Source organism: Triticum aestivum, chromosome 3B (genome assembly GCF_018294505.1).
Source record: "Triticum aestivum cultivar Chinese Spring chromosome 3B, IWGSC CS RefSeq v2.1, whole genome shotgun sequence".
NCBI lineage: Eukaryota > Viridiplantae > Streptophyta > Magnoliopsida > Poales > Poaceae > Triticum > Triticum aestivum.
The window spans coordinates 846,838,742-846,857,343 of NC_057801.1; the positions used below are offsets into that span (position 1 = coordinate 846,838,742).

General features: G+C 45.4%; 1 protein-coding gene across 1 annotated transcript in view; it reads left to right on the plus strand.

Moving 5' to 3' along the window:
* The window catches only part of LOC123072890 (uncharacterized), a 63,669-nt gene extending 47,924 nt beyond the window's left edge, over positions 1 to 15,745 (plus strand). The window contains exons 10-19 of the mRNA XM_044496560.1: positions 7,334 to 7,723; positions 8,033 to 8,443; positions 8,675 to 9,058; positions 9,506 to 9,874; positions 10,606 to 10,983; positions 13,102 to 13,482; positions 13,582 to 13,974; positions 14,273 to 14,656; positions 14,869 to 14,940; positions 15,401 to 15,745. Of these exons, the coding sequence (XP_044352495.1) occupies positions 7,334 to 7,723; positions 8,033 to 8,443; positions 8,675 to 9,058; positions 9,506 to 9,874; positions 10,606 to 10,983; positions 13,102 to 13,482; positions 13,582 to 13,974; positions 14,273 to 14,656; positions 14,869 to 14,892 (3,114 nt within the window). The 3' untranslated portion in view covers positions 14,893 to 14,940; positions 15,401 to 15,745. The remainder of the gene's footprint in view (positions 1 to 7,333; positions 7,724 to 8,032; positions 8,444 to 8,674; positions 9,059 to 9,505; positions 9,875 to 10,605; positions 10,984 to 13,101; positions 13,483 to 13,581; positions 13,975 to 14,272; positions 14,657 to 14,868; positions 14,941 to 15,400) is intronic.
* Positions 15,746 to 18,602: the final 2,857 nt, after the last annotated feature.

Sequence of the window (18,602 nt, forward strand, 5' to 3'; positions counted from 1 at the left end):
GGAGTCCTCGAGTAGCAAAGGAAGGCGCAACGTTGGCGAAGGCTCAAGCGACGCGAAGCGCGGCGGACAAACTGAAGAAGGCAAAGGAAAAGGCAAGCCACAAGGTCGTGGTAAAGCGGACCGATCTAGAGAGCGGTAGCCACGGAACTTGGATATGTCCGAGTTCAAGTGCTATAACTGCAACGAGATGGGTCACTTTGCGAAGGATTGTCCGGAGCCTAACAAGAGGGAGATCATGGCAAATTTGGCGAAGCAGGAAGACGACCGTCCAGGTCTTCTGATGGCCGAAGTATGTGATCTCATGGAGCCTAACAAGAGGGAGATCAAGGCAAATTTGGCGAAGCAGGAAGACGAACGTCCAGGTCTTCTGATGGCCGAAGTTTGTGATCTCGTGGAGCCTAACAAGCGGGAGATCAAGGCAAATTTGGCGAAGCAGGAAGACGAAGTCCAGGTCTTCTGATGGCCGAAGTTTGTGATCTCGTCCAAACGATGGTTGTAAAACCAAACCGGAAGGTGCTACTTCATGAGAAAAAAATAACACCAAAGTTATCCGGAAGCCAGAACGTGTCGTGGTATCTAGACACGGGTGCCAGTAACCACATGACGGGGTGCAAGGAGAAGTTCCTCGAGCTAGAATATGATGTTCAAGGCTCGGCCAAGTTCAGTGATGGTTCAAATGTGGAGATTTGCGGGCAAGGCTCTGTCCTCTTCGAGGGTCTCACAGGAGAACATCGCATACTCACCGGAGTGTACTACATCCCAAGGCTTCGCAACAACATCATCTCTGTCGGGAAACTTGATGAGAATGGATGAAAGGTGAATATCGAGAACGGAGTGATGACGATCTTCGACAACCTCCGAAACGTGCTAGCGCGTGTGAATCGCACGCGGAACAGGCTCTATATTCTCAACCTTGATCAATCTCAACCGGAGTGTTGGCTCGCCAAGAGTGATGATGATTCGTGGTTATGGCATGCTAGACTTGGACACGTTAAGTTTTACGCCTTGAAGAAGATGTCGAAGATGGAGATGGTATCTGGGATGCCGTTCATCGACCATGTTGATCGAGTATGTGATGGGTGCTTGGTTGGAAAACAGCACCGTAGGCCATTCCCTGCTCAGTCTACCTATCGTGCAAGTGATGCACTCGAGTTGCTCCATGGTGATCTATGTGGCCCTATCACCCCAGCAACTCACGGAGGAAAGAAGTACTTCTTCCTTGTGGTAGATGACTACTCGAGATACATGTGGGTCGTTCTCCTACGATCTAAAGATGAGGCATTTGAAGCATTCAAGAAGCTGAAGGCTGCAACGGAGATCGAATACAAGCTGAAGGTTCGCGCTCTACGGACAGATCGCGGTGAAGAGTTTACGTCGAACGAGTTCAACGACTACTGCGAGAAGATTGGCATGAAAAGGTTCCTCACGGCACCTTATACGCCGCAGCAGAACGGGGTTGTTGAAAGGCGCAATCGAACCGTCGTTGACATGGCGAGAAGTTTACTCAAGAGCAAGAACTTGCCGGGGACTTTATGGGGAGAAGTTGTCTCGACGGCGGTCTATCTTCTCAACCGGGCACCAACAAAGGCGGTGATCGACAAGACTCCGTATGAAGCAATTTACGGACGAAAGCCGAATGTGTCTCATCTACGGATGTTCGGGTGCATGGCACATGTGAAGACGGCGGAGCCGCATCTCTCAAAGCTTGCCGATCGTAGCACCAAGATGGTGTTCATCGGATACGAGAGGAGTTCCGGCACCAAGGCATACCGCTTCTACGATCCACAAACCAAGCGTCTACGGATTTCACGCGATGTCGTGTTTGCAGAAAACCAAGCGTGGAATTGGAGCACAGCAGCCAACAATGCTCCAAATGGTAACATATTCATAGTTGAATTTCCAACTGATGATGATGCAAGGGAAGACGTCCAGGTGGTTGGCAAGACACCCAACCAAGGTGACCACAATGGCAGTGATCATCATGGTGCCGACACCGACGACGACGCGCATGGGTCGCAAGGTGACAGCGACAATGACGCGCACGACACGGGTGGAGATCTCGGCGACGACATCGACAATGAGGCGCATAGTGACGACGACAATCAAGATGATGGTCACGGTCAAGAAGACTACGCCAACGACGTGAATGTCAACGATGCGGATGCCAACGACCCGGCATCTACCACGCCCGAGACTCGGCCATCTTCCTCAAGTGCATCGACACCGACACAATTTGTGTCTCCCCCTTCGCAAGCCATGACGGATTCTTCCGGGCCTCGTCGGTACAAGCCCCTCAAGAAAGTCTACAAGTACGCAAAGCCAATTACACTCGAGTACTCCGATTTGTGTTTACTCGGAGTTGAGGAGCCGACGAACTTCGTAGAGGCGACCAAAAGTTCAAGCTGGACGCACGCCATGGATGAGGTGATGAAGGCGACCGAGAGCAATGGCACGTGGACTTTGGTAACCCGACCTCCGAACCAAAAGGCCATAGGTTTGAAGTGGGTTTACAAGTTGAAGAATGACACGAAGGGTGCCATTGTGAAGCACAAGGCAAGACTCGTCGCAAAGGGCTACGTACAACGTCAAGGAGTTGACTATGAGGAGGTGTTTGCACTGGTTGCTCGAATCGAGATGGTGATAGTGCTCCTAACTTTGGCAGCACAAGAGGATTGGAAGGTTCATCATATGGATGTTAAATCCGTTTTCTTCAACGGCGGCCTCATAGAAGAAGTGTACATGGAACAACCCCTCGGCTACGAGAAGAAAGGCGAAGACGGAAAAGTTTACAAGCTCAAGAAGGCACTTTACGGGATGAAGCAAACGCCAAGAGCTTGGAAATCGAAGTTAGACCGAAGTATGGTCTCGTGCGGGTTCAAAAGATATCCCCTGGATGGTCCAAAAGACAGTCTACCAAGCACCGAAGAACAGGTGAAGGTTGAAGACGCGACCAAGGAGGAGCGCTGGCGTCAAGCTACAGATGAGCCAACGCTAGCAAAGTCGGTGACTGGGATTCTACAAGGAACGACGAAGGCAATACCTATGGGTAGTAGTAGTCGCATTTGGGATCCGGGTCGATAGTGACGACCACGTCATGTTTAGGGCGGTGAATGTTAGAGCTAAACACGCCGTGTGTGCTGGTGTCGAGTAGTACTCGTATGCTGGTCCGATTAGTGCTCCAACATGAAACTGACTAGGTTTAGCTATAGGGTAGCTAGCTTAGTATATATACGTGGGTACCTCCTTGTAGTCTTACAGCGAAAAAGAAAAAGAGAAAAGCAATAAAGATTATTGAAAGGCTCGACAGGAGCCTTTGGCCATCGATCAGTTTTATCGTTCGTAAGTTACGGAAGTCGCCGCAAGTGTTTCGAAGAGAGTAGATCGATCCGATCCAGCTAGAGCTGCTCCACGCAGACTCACGTACGAGAGGCCACGGCTAGACACACGTACAACTAGTTCCCTATAGATCAATTAAGCTACTAGCTTGGTTGCTTCTTTGAGCTAGCTTACACGTACGTGTGTTGCTGCACCTCTCCGGGGAATTTGATCTACCAAGATCAAAAACCAACAGTCTCAGCTGCGTTGGCAGAATGTTTTTTCTACAGGATGCGGCAAAGTTATAAGTACTTGCAGTGGTCATATTTTTGACAAATAAAGTCACGACTTACCTCTTGGTCGGGGGAGTAACTGATGTAGCTCTCCCAACATCCTTGCGCTTAGAAGCTCCAACGCTGGTGGGTATCGACATGGTAGGCGCTGCACTCATCGTTGTTCGGCGCGCGGTACGGCGACCCTTGAGAGTAGAAGTCAGCGACTCAGCGTACTCGGAATGGCACGAGACGAGCGCCGATTTTGGGAAGAGGCCTTCTTGCTACTTACAGTGGAAGCAGGAAGAGCCCCAGGATGATCGGCTATGAGGGCCACCTTGGAGCCTTCGAGACTTTCCTGGTAAAAGAACCGTCCTCGAAGTCAGTTGACGTCTCCGGATTGACATGGAATCCTAGGTTCTCATCACGAGAATGATCCTCCGGTTGTGGCGAGGGGCAGTCGATGCCCTCGACCACGCGTCTCCAGCTTTGTTCAGAAGCATAGAAGATAGGATTAGACAAATTCGGATGTAATGTACGAACTGTAAGAATAAAAATCAAACTTACCCATTCAACGAGATTATAGCTCGAGTAGCCGTCCCTGTTCCATAGGCGGGTGAAGTCTTCTTCTTCCCCTTTGAAGAGGTTGTCTAGCAGGGCAGCCATTGTTGAGCGGTTGGCCGGCCCTTGCCGTGTGTAACTTGTAGCATCACCTGTCCCATTATAGCAGCACAAGGAATGCATCCTTTTTTGAAGAGGTTGCACACATCGAGTAATGGCGGCGGTCATCACGTCGATGATGGTTCATTTACTATGAGTTAACAACCTCACCTTGGCGGCCAGTTGTTGTACCTTGGCACTCTCTTCTCGAGAAGATCTTTTTGGCTGCCAGTTGAACCGCTTCTTTTGAGGAGCATCCGAATATTCGGGCAGGCCCTGCCGAGCCGGTTCAAGTAGAGAGACGTCTTATATATAAAACAACTCTGAGGTCTATTCTTTGGAATCCTTTTTGGGGTCCCGATCCGATACCCTGTTCCGGCCATGTGTCATACTTCGGCTCCGCCTACTTCATAGATCGCCCCTTCTCAGTTATGAGGAACAAGGCAAAAAAACTTCATCCATAACTCGAAATGGGCCTTGCAGCCCAAGAACATCTCGCAATGGGCGACGTAGCCCGAGATGTGCAGTGCGGATCCAAGGGGTGAGATGGTGGAGTTGGATCCCGTAAAACTCTAATAGGCCCCTGAGGAAGGGATTTATGGGGAAACCTAGACCTCGTAAGAGAAAAGGCACAAAACATACCCTCTCCTTCTTGCTTGGGGTAGGGAAGTTCTCTGCGAAAGATTCACCATTCATGGAGATTAGTCCGGCGCGAACGGATGTCAAATCTGGGGCAGGAAGGTATCCTTCCGTCTGAAGCATGCTTAGTTGAAGATGTGAAACTGAGCAGCTGGCCCAGTCGCCTGGAAGGAGGCCATGGGGGTGCAAGGATGAGCCTGGGGCGCCAACCATCTTTTCGATTTTCTGTGGTTTTCCCGTGGTTTCTTGATCTGGGGCGGTTGAAATATGGGTCGAGTTCCCAGCGTATTAAATAGCCACATTCTGTCCGGGATCTTTCCTCTGTGAAAGGGCGCTAGCCTGTTCACCTCCCATGGCGTGCGGGAATCGAGAGATGTCTTTGGCCCCTGAGGAAAAATTTAAGCTGAGGGCCCTGTGATGACTTGACTTGATAGATTGAAATGTCATGGGAAGCCGAATTGTGAACTGCCGATAAAGGATGGGGAAAAGGAACTCATCTCGCAAGCCGGAGACCTTGAACGCACAAGACGACTGGCGATACGGACCCCGACGTTGGAGACTAGTTCGGGGGCTACTAAGGGAGTCCTGGACTGGCGAGTCCTTGGGCTGCCGACCTGTCTTTATGGGCTGGATAGTTGGGCTGCGCTACAACTGCTGGAAGAGCGAGCTATGAGGTGACCCCGTATCTGGACTCGGGATCTTCCGTGCCTTGGTGTGTCCTCCAAGGCAAGACGGGGAGAATTGACATCTTTGTTCCTTCCTTGTAACCGACCATGTGTAAACCCTAGAACCCCTGATGTCTATTTAAACTAGAGGGTTTAGTCCATAGAGGCTACAAGAACCATCATCATCCTATTCGCCTAGGGTTTCGTTCATCTGATCTCGTGGTAGAGGTACTTTGTAATCCATTCATATACATCAATCATGTTGGACGTAGGATTTTACCTCTTCGAGAGGGCCTGAACCTGGGTAAGCACCGTGCTCTCCGTCCCTTGTTACCCATTGATCCAAGATCCACAGCTCGTGATCCCCTACTCGAGATCCACAGGTTTTGACACAGACACCGGGCGCATGGTGTCCCCGTGCCTCTGCCACCACCTGCTGGTGTACGCGCGCCGTGAAGCACGGTATGCGGAGGCAACACCCCCCTCGGGACCGCACACTTCCAGCGCTGCCACGCCGAGGAGCTGGTGTCCAACAACGGCGCCCCAATGTAGAGGGGTCGCCACAACTTGGACGGCTGGCGTCAATGGTTGGGCGCGCCGGGGCGGACTCTCTCCGCCGTGCTCGCTCACATCCAGGGCGACGACGAGCCGCGGCTGGAGTACCCAGCACTATCCTTCTCTCGCCGTGGCGGGAGCTCCTGGATGCCGAGGCGCACGCACACGCCATCCTCGTTGTCCTCGGGCTCCCGCTCCTCCGGGTTGGCAACCTCGTACCGGTCAAGCCCGAGCCGCAGGAGATGCCGCTCCATCGACGTAGCCGCGTCGGCAACCTCGTCATCAATGAGGGCTCTCATGCCCTTTCCCCTTCTCACGGCCACTACCGCATGGTCAAGCTGAAGGAGCCAGCGGCAACCGTCGTGGTGAAGCATGAGTTCGACGCACTGTCCGCCAACCTCAAGAGAGGCCTCGCCTGGCTACGTGCAGGAGGAGATGGACCGCCAGCGCCGCGCTCTTGAAGAAATCGTCGTGCGGCGCCGCGGCCGCGGTGAGGGGGCGTCATCGTGCTTTCCGGCAGCGACGAGGAGGTCACTGCACCGAGCCAACCGGCCCGCAGTGGCGATCCAGAGAAGGGCTACAGCCAGGCCCCCCTGAAGGACAGGCCACCGAGAGACGGCGGCGATGACGACGGCGGCGACGACTACACCGCCTTCTAAAAACTCCTCGGCATGAACTAGGAGTAGTTTTCTTTTTATGTTTTTATCTTATGTAAATTCGCCTAAATATCAATGAAATAGCCTATATTCTGTCCAAATTTACTGAATTTCATCGAATTTGTCCTTTGAAAAAAACCGCTCATGCCGGTGCGGTCGCGACTGGGAATCAGTTCCCCACGCCGAAATTGTCGCCGGCAGGCCCCAGAGGCGCTATTTTACGCCTAAAAGCGCCCATGGGGCCGAATGGCTGGAGATGCTCTGACCTACGCATGGTCTTGACCCGGCGGTAATCACCACCTGCAGTGAAGGGGAGGTGGCAGAGGAGGGCTGGGTGATCTGACTTGTCCACACATTAGCTGGCTGGTGTTGTTGTTGGTGGCACACATTCACATACATACATACATATAACATCTCTTCCCTTCCTTTGATAACCTAATCCCACGTGACATCTCATTGTTATCGATTTATTTCTTCTGTACACTAATGAACAAATAATCTTGGTTCTCTGATTGTTTTATTCACCGAGTCAGACTAATCCACCTACGATTGTTTGCCTTCATTTTTGTAGATAAACGATTCTTGTACTACCTCACCAAATGAGCTGATCCAGTTTGATCCACCCGAGCTAAGCTTCCCTTGCCTGAACAAGACGTCACTCTCCTCAGTTAATATAATCAACATTACAGATTGCTACATTGGTTTCAATTGTTGGAACTTCACGGAGTTTTCTGCGTGCCACGACAGACAGCCCCGTCAAGGAATTCTTGCACCGCGGTCCACTCAGAGAATGGTTGTACAATGTGTACCCAAGGAAAATGAACCAGTAGAGGACATGCATTGCAAAAAAAGCATATTCGTGTGGAACATGATTGTGGCTCAAGGTGTTGAATCCAGCAGCTTGGAGGATCAATGCAGTGATGAAGACAGTAAGGAGCTGCCCTTCATTTTTAACAATGATGTGAGTTCCCTAATGAAGCAATGCATTATTTATATTATTATTTTTACTCGTGTAAAACTTTTGCCTCTCTGATCCTGCCTAAAAAAAGTAAAGGAGCTTAGTAACTGGAATCATAATTGTAAGTTAGTTATGTGGCATCTGTTTTGACATGGCATCGTAATTGGTCAGTCCCACTCCCACATGCCATCCCCCGTAGGATTTAGATTAGCTGGTAAGTTAGTTAGTTGGTTGAGCATTGTCAGGCATGCATGGCAAAGAAAGGTGAGGCGGCCTGATACACACACACTTGTGTCGATTTTGTTTTTGCAGATAAGCAGCCCATGTACCTCAACCTCAACCTCAGGAGACGAGCTGCTGATCCGGTTGGACCATCCTGCAGGGCTTGTCTTTCCGCGAAACAAGACAGGCTTGTTCTCAATTAACATTGTCAACGTTACCGATTACTATGTTGGTTTTCGTCTATTTAAGCCCAGAGAAGATGCGGCCGTGACCCACCGTACACATACTGAAGTAGGAATTTTGGCACCACGGTCTGATCAAAGACTCGTCGTAGCAAGGCTAATAAATGAAAAGGAACCACAAGACACAACATACAACGACGACAAGCAGCTCTTAATATGGAATGCCATTGTCAGTGAAGGCGTCAAAGTCAGCGACCTTGATTGTTCCATATGTCTCCAGATAGAGAAGAGTATCGAGTTGCCCTTGATTTTTGATAAGGTAAGTTCCCTAACTACAAAACGCATTAGTATTACATGGAGTGCTTTTTCCTTCTTGTACCATTGCTCGGAGTTGGCGCCTATGAAACTGATGTTAGAGAGTATTGCCCACTGCGTGATCCTTATTTTGATGATGGTGGCAATGCCTTGAATCTGGAGATATACTTTACGCGGCAAGATCGCCTGTTTCTTTTGTCCCCGATTAATCTAACACCCATATTCTCCTCTGCAGATAACTTCATCTACATCAGTTGAGCTGATCAAGTTTGAACCCCCCCAAGTCTGTTTCCCCTTCCTGCCGAGCAAACGTCTGTTATCTCCATTTAAGATAGTCAACGTTACAGATTATCACATTGGTTTCGGTACACGAGTTGAGGAAACAAATGTGGCGTTGTACATCACGGTGCCACCATATGGAATCCTGCCACCACGGTCGACACAAGAACTGGTGGTAACAAGGGTCGCCAAGAAAGAGGCACCGGAACTGGAAGACATGCAGTGCAAAGATAAATACTTTGTGTGGAGCTGCTTTGTGACTCAAGATGTCAACGCCAGCGAACTCACAAGATATATGCCCCAAAGTGAGAGAAGGGAGCTGCCCATAATTTTTACGGAGGTAAGCTTCGCAATTTTGCAACCCATCGGTTTTAAATTTGATTTACTCTTTTGCAATTGCACCACTCGGAAAATAAGATCTAAATTTAGATCACGATGGTTTCAAGCTACTGCCATTTTACTAAATTTCCAAGGAACGAGACTTTTTATAAGTGTAAACATTTCATGTTTCTTAAAGAGTAAATTGCACCAGATTTTCCCCATACTTTTCCTGAATTTCATATTTTGAACATAATGGCTTAAATTTAACGAGCACATCCCTCAAACACCTAAACTAGACACTCTCAACTGTTAAAACTAGACAAGATATGCACCCGTCGAGACCACTCCGAAACGTTTTGAGCACCGAAATGCGAGTACTGTTGGATGAACCAAATACTAAACGTTCTCTGCCTGCATGTTTCTTGGGCACGAACTAAGCCACAGCTATATATGTTCCATTTTGCAGACAAGCTCAAACGAGTTGGTTCAGTTTGATCCTCCCGAGCTCAGCTTTCCTCTGTTGCCAAACCAGAGAGTCTTGTCGTCAACTAAGATAGTCAATATTGCAGATCAGTACATCGGTTTCAGAGTATGCACCAAGAAAAGCAATTCAGCAAGGTACAACACAAATCCGGCGGAAGGAATTTTGCCACCGCTGTCCACGCAAGTAATCCTGGTAACAAGGATAGCAGGGGAAAATGAACTAGAAGAGACACAGTGCAACGGCAAGTTTTTGGTGTGGAGCGGCATTGTGACTGAAGATACGAAAGCCAGCGATGTTATTGACAACATGTCCGAGACAAAGTGTACCGGTTTGCCCATTGTTCTTACACAGGTGAGTTCTCTATATGTAATGAATATGTCTTATTTTTTTACCTTTGTGTTTTTCTTCTCCACCGCATTAAATGTCAGCTCCCATACTTTTGCTTTTTCTACTGAGCTCCTTGTGGCTCAACTAGAACACTTTTGAGCATATTTATTTCGATTAGCCTCCATTTTAAAAAATAAAAATTGAGGCAAACAAAAATAGAACACTATTAGATTCGCGAAGGATAAGAAGAGCCATATGTAGTTGTGAAGAATATTGAACCAAATATGGTGCCAATGACTACATACTTGCTTACAACTACCTCCGTTTCTGAAAAGGAGGCCTATAAGTTTTCTAAAAAAATCACATAATGTAAAATTTGACCAAGTTTTCAGAAGAAGAAAACACTGTCAACAACTATTGTACATATTAATGTTTTATTTCTAAAAACAAAGTAAAACTTTAAATTGTTTGACTTCAAAAGAACTATCGGCCTTATTTTCAGGAACATGGGTAGTAGTTCCTTGAACAGGAGTAGCATATGCTTAATGTTTGACTGTATTTACTGCAAACCTGGGTACATATATACAACTATTATGCTATGTTTTGGAAAGCGGAACAAACGCTGTCCATTGCACCAATTGATGCACACATCCATTTTATTGCATTTTTTCCCTCGTGATCAAAATCACGTTGTGTTATCTAATTGCATATTTTACCCGGCCTAATTTATACATATGCTATGTTGTTTTCAACAGACAAGTTCATCTATCTCAGAGGAGTTGATCCAATTTGATCCACCAGAACTTCACTTTCCCATTTTGCCAAACAAGAAGGTGTTGTCCTCAATTGAGGTAGTGAACCTTACAGATTACAATGTTGGTTTCAATACATATAGCAGGCCAACAAATGTGGCATGGTACCACACAGAGCCACCGAGAGGAATCCTGCCGCCACGATCCACTCAAAAACTTATGGTAACAAGAGAAGAAAAGGAAGATGCATTGAAATATAAGCAGCTCAATGAAAAGTACTTTGTGTGGACAGGCATTGTATCTGAATGTGTCAAAGACAGCGAGCTTAGTGATTGCATGGCTGAACAAGAGAGCAAAGAGTTGCCCATTGTTCTTGACAAGGTTAGTTAACTATTTTTCTTGAGGAGAAATTCATGATTATTTACTTGGTTTATTATTAAAACCGAGAGAGTCCACCTGTGCTTTTCCCACGGTTTTTTATTTTGAAATGAATAATATCTGGGACCCACTAAAATTTGGTAAATTATCCAACATTCGTTAAAAACTTCAATTCAACATGATTATATTTAGTTCAAACGGAAACTAAGAGCGAAAAAAGGAGAAACAATATGGAAACAAATCTACATATCCATCCCTAATATGGCAACCACTCCCACCCCTAAGAGGATGCTACTCTTGGAATCAATGCTTCGCAACCAGCTCTCAAAGATATTTGCAACACAACAGAGGTGGATAAAGGCACATCGTTTACTGATCATATAGAACACGCAAACTTTTACTATAAAAACTGAATGTTCAATATTCTTGTCATGATGACAGAACAAACACTTTGTCCTATTTTTTTCATAAAGATAACTAAGTTACTGCTTTAATTTTATTACAAACATATGTGCTTCTCGGATGTGAGATCCTACCAGGTGCTGCGGATTTCATTGAATAAACGGCATATGGTTGCCAACATGCAATTCTCACTATAATTTCAGTTTAAACTAGTAGAATTGCGACACTACGTAAATTCTTATAATTACTTCATGCATATTTTTAATTAGCTATATAGAAAATTCTAAATTTCAAAGACAATGTTTTTCTTGTTGATACCATCATCAAACTAACAACACATCTATCTTTTTTTTTAGCTCTAGTGATCTACTTCAAAGCCCATAGAAAAAAACTAGCCAACATGGCATCACAGTCTGTTTTCTAACTCAATCTAATGTGTTCTTTTTAATAGCTATTTACAGTTTAGAACTATATTTTGAGTACACATGGCCAAATATCGCAATAGTAACTTTTCAGTATTGTAGTGATATAGATTTAGTTTGGTGGATATTTTAAACAAGGCAAAAGATTTGCCATTTCACTAACTAAGAATAAGAAACTCGTTCGGTTAATTAGTGGAGAACTGGACGAAAACCGATTCAACGCCAATACGGCCCAGTTCGATGATCCGACACACATAAGGTACAACACGGTTGAGAACAAAACATCATCAAGGTAGCACATTGACATCATCGTCATCATTTCTCCTAAAGCAAACAACTCTGACTCCACCACAAACAACCATCGACAAAGCCCACACGGCAAAGGTCATGCGAAGTCATGAAGATCACAGCCAAGCAATCAGCCACACGCAATGGAGGCAATGCAGCTCCGATTATGAGAAGAGCTATGGATGGAGATATGCATGGTTGGTGCCGTGGAAGATCACTGAACAGACCACCTGTCGCTTGTCACCATCACTACATGGACTCTGCCGCCACAACAAACAACCCGAGACAATCTGGCCGACATGTTGAAGAGCCAACTACTATGGTCTTGTCGCGGCCAAGGCATCGCCCTAATCCCTGGTCTTCACTCGGATCTTACTAACTGATCCTCATGCCCACACATCGGTCAAACCACTTGCAACTTGCTTCAGATCCGGCCAGATAAAGCCACTGGTCCTGTCTACCTTCCAACCCCCTCACCACATCAAAGATAGACTTTTACCCCTGTCAATTTGGTTCAGTAGTAAAACCCAGCACCAACCCCAAGGGCCCAGCCTAACCCCCACAACACGTCATAAGTCAAAATTGATACCCTTAACTATTCAAACTAGACTATGTTTCCAATAAATATTTAGTAACCTGGCCTATATTTGGCAGATCGTCAGGCCACCCACAATGCGAGTATCATAAATCAATAGTAATATATGTTACTATCTTCACAATGAATGGTATTTAAACATGGTGACACACTTGTGATTTCTGATTAAATTTTAATTTCATAGTACTATCCCCCCCCCCCCCACCCCACCCTCCCTCCCTTAAACATGGGGGAGGCCTAAGTAGTCAAATGATCACTGAATCCATCTCTCTCTCATGATTGATTGATATATCACAAACAAATGATATTTTGTTGCTGATGGCAATATACTTCTAGTCCAACTTTATTTATTCCAGCAGAAACGAATTGACGAAGATGTTTTCTCATTGCATGAAAGTCGTCTTTGTTTTGCAGATAAGCTCATTAACCTCAGATGAGCTGATCCAGTTGGATCCCGCCGAGCTCTGCATGCCCCACTTGCCAAACAAGGAAATGAAGTTCATAGTAAATGTAGTCAACACTACAGATTTCTATGTTGCTTTCAATGTATATTTCATCCGCAGGAATGCAGCACAGGACAAGAGACCTGCATCGGTAGGTACAGGATCGAATGTAATCCTGCAACCACGATCCACCAATAGACAAATACTACATTGGATAATTGATGAGACGGAGGAGCCCGTAGAAGATTACTTTGTGTGGAGCCGTGTTGTGACTGAAGGTGTGGAAAGCAGAGACATCATTCGTTACATGGTTGAGGAAGAGAGTAAGAAACTGCCCTTTGTTGTTAATAAGGTGAGTTCCTAATTATGCAACGTATTTTCTTGTATGGTCAACAATGATCGATTTAAATAAATCATTAAAAGCGAACTGATGATGATTTTCTTTGGGCAGGCAAGCCCGGCATGTACCTCAAACGAGCTGATCCAGTTTGAGCCGCCTGAGCTCAGCCTCCCCTTGATGATGATGCCAAACAAGCCCTTGGCGTTTTCAGTTAATATACTCAACAGTACAGACTACTATGTTGGTTTTGGTGGATATAACCTGAAAACAAATGTGGCCTGCTACTCCATAAAACCTGCGGGTGGAGTTATGCCACCACGGTCCACTCAAAGACTGGTTGTAAAAAGGGTACCAAAGAAAAAGGAGGAGCTGCTTAGTGAGTGCCAAGATGATAAGTTCCTCGTATGGAGCTGCTTAGTGAGTGAAGGTGCCAAAGCCAGCGACCTCAATGGTTGTGCTAAATACACAGTGGGTAGGGAGTTGCCAATTGTTTGTACTAACAAGGTAATTAAGTTCCGTAGCTATGCATTGATTGTGTTAAAAATCAATTTACTATTGATCCCATCTGAAATCACGAGCTAGGTTCTCATGATATATGTACACTCCTACCTTCAGAGCTCGTGTCGGTTAACTTTTTCTTTCTTTGTTAGTGTTCCAACATTTTTTTGTCCTACTACCTCCGTTTTGAAATTTCAAAAAAATTTCATGCTACTCGCACACATTTCGACTTGTTATATTTATTTTCTTCTTCCAAGATCCTTGGACTTTTTGAATTGAAACAGCCGCATTCCTTTTCTTGCAGACAAGCAACTTATGCACCTCAGACGAGTTGATCCAGTTTGATCCTCCACAGCTCCCGTTCACCTTCCTTCCCAACATGAGGGTGTCCATGTTGCGCTTGCTTAAAATAGTCAATGTTACAGATCACATCGTCGGTTTCAGTACATGGTCTCATGAAGCCAATTCTGCGTCATACACAATGGAACCGCGTGCAGGGATCCTGCCACCACAGTCCACACAAGCAATCAAGGTAAGAAGGACCCCAAAGAAAAATGAAACGGAAGATATCCAGTGCAAAGACAAGATTTTTGTGTGGAATGGAATTTTGACTGAAGGTGTCCAAGTTAGGGATGTCTGTACATACTGGAAGAACGAAGATAAAGAGTTGCCCATTGTTCTAACAAAGGTGAGTTTCCTAATTAATTTCTCAGTCTTAAGTGTCCATTTACCCCTGTCAGTTCCAATAACCCATCCCATTGGAATCGCCAATGAGCACCATACTAGGTATAATTGTTGGGATTGACTGTCTTGGTCCTAAACCAGCTAGGTACAGAAAGATACAACTATTACGGTAATTGACACAACTAATAACTATGGGCTTTCTATATATGTTGACAGCCTGGAGAAAGCAGTTCAAGGTAGGATCGGCAGCATGGTCGAATCTCTTGGACGTAAAGCTGGCTTGACAAGGTAATTAATGTACTACTCCCTCCGTCCCAAAATAAGTGTCTTGAGCTTAGTACAAATTTGTCGGCAGCGTGATCCAATCGATGTAGGGGACGCGGGGTTGCACAGCACGTCAGCACACCACACCAGAACCGTTTTCTGCAACTGCTTGCTGCCAACCATGAGATTGCCTTTATCAAAAAAAAAACATGAGAACGCCGTTCCGTAAAATGCATGTTTAGACACTGGAAAATGTATAAGGAGGTCTAAATTAACACATGTGTTTTACAAGTGTAGAAATATTAAACGGTCTTTAGTAAATTATTATAGGGAAGGGCTGGCAAATCAATTGTGATTGTCCTGTTTGTTGGCTTTTAGGTCAATTATCATTTTTCTTACTAATTATTATTACCTCAATTGTCGTGTATGCTAGTTTTTTCGCTTTGAAATTCATAACTTGGAACATGTTTATCTATATATGCAGGTCCATCATGGGTTTGTAACAGAACAGAAATCCTGGGTATATATTGACATGGCAAATCTACATGTCTACTCTAAATGAAGCCTGCCTTGATCGTCATTGATGGAATCATCTAATTATTATAAAAATAAATTTGATACAATAATCTCAGATTGTGGCCGTAGCTTGAACTACTCCTCTGTTTCTGGTAATTCGTACGTACCGATCGACATAACTTGTAGCATGCATGTGCGTCGGCATGTTCACCCATGCCTTGACGTCATTTCTACTATTCTGGTGTATTCAACACTGTCATGCGATTTGTTCAACTATTTATCAACTTAAGTAAATTCTAAATTTTTAGGAGAATGAAGAACAAACTCCCAGGCTCTCAAGGGGTACTGAATAAGACGGCAGAGGGAAGTAGCTAGTTGCGTAGTGTAAACTTTGGAGGCGTTCCTACTCCTCGTAAGGAGCCGCGTGATCTTTATTTATATGCGACAGGAAGAGCCCCTGTTCGTGGCGTACAAGTTGAGGCCGATCGCTAGGATACAGCGGTACATATAGAGAACAAGAGGAACACGAGAGGGAATAGAGATAAGGGGAGTTTGAGATTACAACGTGGTTTAAACCATAGTTTCAAATAGCCGGCTATAGCCCCGCTATAGCTCCGCTATAGCTTTTTGAGCATGTTGCCGCTAAATGATTTCATGTACAATTTGCCGCTATAGCCTCGCTATAGCCTGCTATAGCCCAGCTATAGCTGTTTTTAAGGGTTGCCGCTATATTCCATAGCCCGCTATTTAAAACATTGGTTTAAACTGAATCTTCTAACACCCTCCCTTAATCAATACTACCCTATATTTAAGTTTCTCTTGAACTCCTCGAACGGCCTTGCTGGAAGAGCTTTGGTGAACCCGTCTGCCACTTGATCTTTGGAAGGAATAAACCGTATGTCCAACTTCTTCTCTGCAACCCGTTCTCTCACAAAATGAAAGTTAATTTCAATGTGTTTGGTTCTACCATGAAAAACCGGATTAGCACAAAGATAGGTTGCTCCCAAATTGTCACACCATAAACAAGATGTACGATGTTGCTTAATTCCTAGCTCATGAAGAAGTGATTCCAACCAAATAATCTCAGCTGTGGCATTTTCTAAGGATTTGTACTCAGCTTCTATACTTGATCTCGACACCGTGGCTTGTTTTCTGGCACTCCAGGAGATAAGATTAGAGCCAAAAAATATTGCAAAGCCTACAGTTGATTTTCTATCATCACTGCATCCTGTCCAGTCAGCATCAGAAAATGCACTAACAAGAGTAGAACTAGAACGTCTGAACTGGAGACCCAAACTTGCAGTATGCTTTAGGTATCTTATAATTCTTTTAACAGTTGTCCAGTGTGCAGTAGTAGGTGCATGCAAATACTGACAAACCTTGTTAACTGCAAAGGATATATCTGGCCGTGTCAACGTCAAGTACTGCAAAGCTCCCACAGCACTCCTATATTTTGTGCTTTCTTCTTCCTTGAGTGGCTCACCTTCAAACGCTGAAAGTTTTTCTGAAGAGGACAATGGAGTGGGTGAAGGCTTACAGTCCTTCATCCCCATACGAATTAGAAGTTCAGTAGCATATTTTTCCTGATTCAGTACTATGCCATCTTGAACCTTCTTAACTTCAATGCCTAGGAAGAAGTGTATTTCACCAAGATCTTTGAGAGCAAATTCCGAATTTAGATCATGCAGAAGAGCATTAGTAGCACTTTGTGAGGAACTTGCAACTATAATATCATCAACATATATCAGCACAAATATAACTATGTTTCCCTTGTTCCAAATGAAGAGTGATGTGTCAGCCTTGGATGCAATAAAACCAAGATGGCTCAACTGAGAACTCAACCTTGAGTACCATGCTCTCGGTGCTTGTTTCAAGCCATAAAAAGACTTATCAAGCTTGCACACATAGTGGGGTGTTTTTTTATTCTCATACGTACCCACGTGGTTGTCTCATGTAAACTTCCTCTTCCAGAACACCATGCAAAAATGCATTCTGAACATCTAGCTGTCTCAAGCTCCACCCCCTAGACACAACAATAGCTAGCACAAGCCTAATAGTTGCAGCTTTGACAATATGACTGATAGTATCTTCATAATCCAAACCATAATGTTGCTTAAAACCTTTTGCAACTAGTCGTGCCTTATATCTGTCAATCGAGCCATCTGCCCTTTTTTTTGATTCTGTAAACCCATTTACAATCAATGATATTTTTACCTCTTTGTTCAGGTACAAGATGCCAAGTTGTTTTTCTTATAAGTGCAGAGTATTCTTCATCCATTGCATTTTTCCACCTCAGACCTCTGAGTGCATCTTCTAACCTTGTTGGTTCCCCTGCAATACACAACATGCCATATGGTATAGTTCCATCAGTTCGGATTTTTGGATTTCTAATAGCTTTTTGTAATCGAGTTGAAACACGCGAGATCACTGGTTGAACAGGAAGTGTCATTTGTTGTGTAGGGGGGATGTAGATTCAGCCGCAGAAGATCCTGATCCTGGAGAAACATCATATCCACTTTGTACAACAGATCTGGAGTTGGACATTGTAGCCTGCGCTGTGGCCCCTGTTCCTGAATTAGCAGCCACAGAGAATCCCGAGTCGGTCGCTTTCACGGCCTCTCGCTCGCGCGTGGATTGCGGCGATCCCGAGCCGGCCACTGGCGCATGCACGCACATGGGTCATGGGCCAGCCACTGCAACAGATGACGTGGCGCCCGCCCGCTGGCTGGACTGGGCTCTGCCAGGCACGCGATCCGATGCAGATCCTCGCGCGCGATCCGAGGGATCCTGGCGCACAGGTGTTCCAGGTGACGCGGGATCCTCCTCGTGTCCAGCGCCTATTTCGTCTCCTTCCTGTGCATGAAATATAACATCATTTTTAATGAAATTTTGATCATTTTCTTCACAGTTTTCTGCATCGTTTCCTTTTGTGTCTTCTCCATGAGCCTGCATAGGTATAGACACATGACAAGTACTAGTAGAATCATCATTTTGGATAGTACAATTGTCGCCCCCATGATCAAAATCGCGAAGATTAAACGGAAGAAGAAGAATTTCCTTTTTAAGGAGGGCTCCGGCATTAGGATGAAGAGATGCAATGGGAAAAACAGACTCGTCAAAAACAACATCACGAAATATGTAGACCCTACCAGTGGAGATATCTAGACATT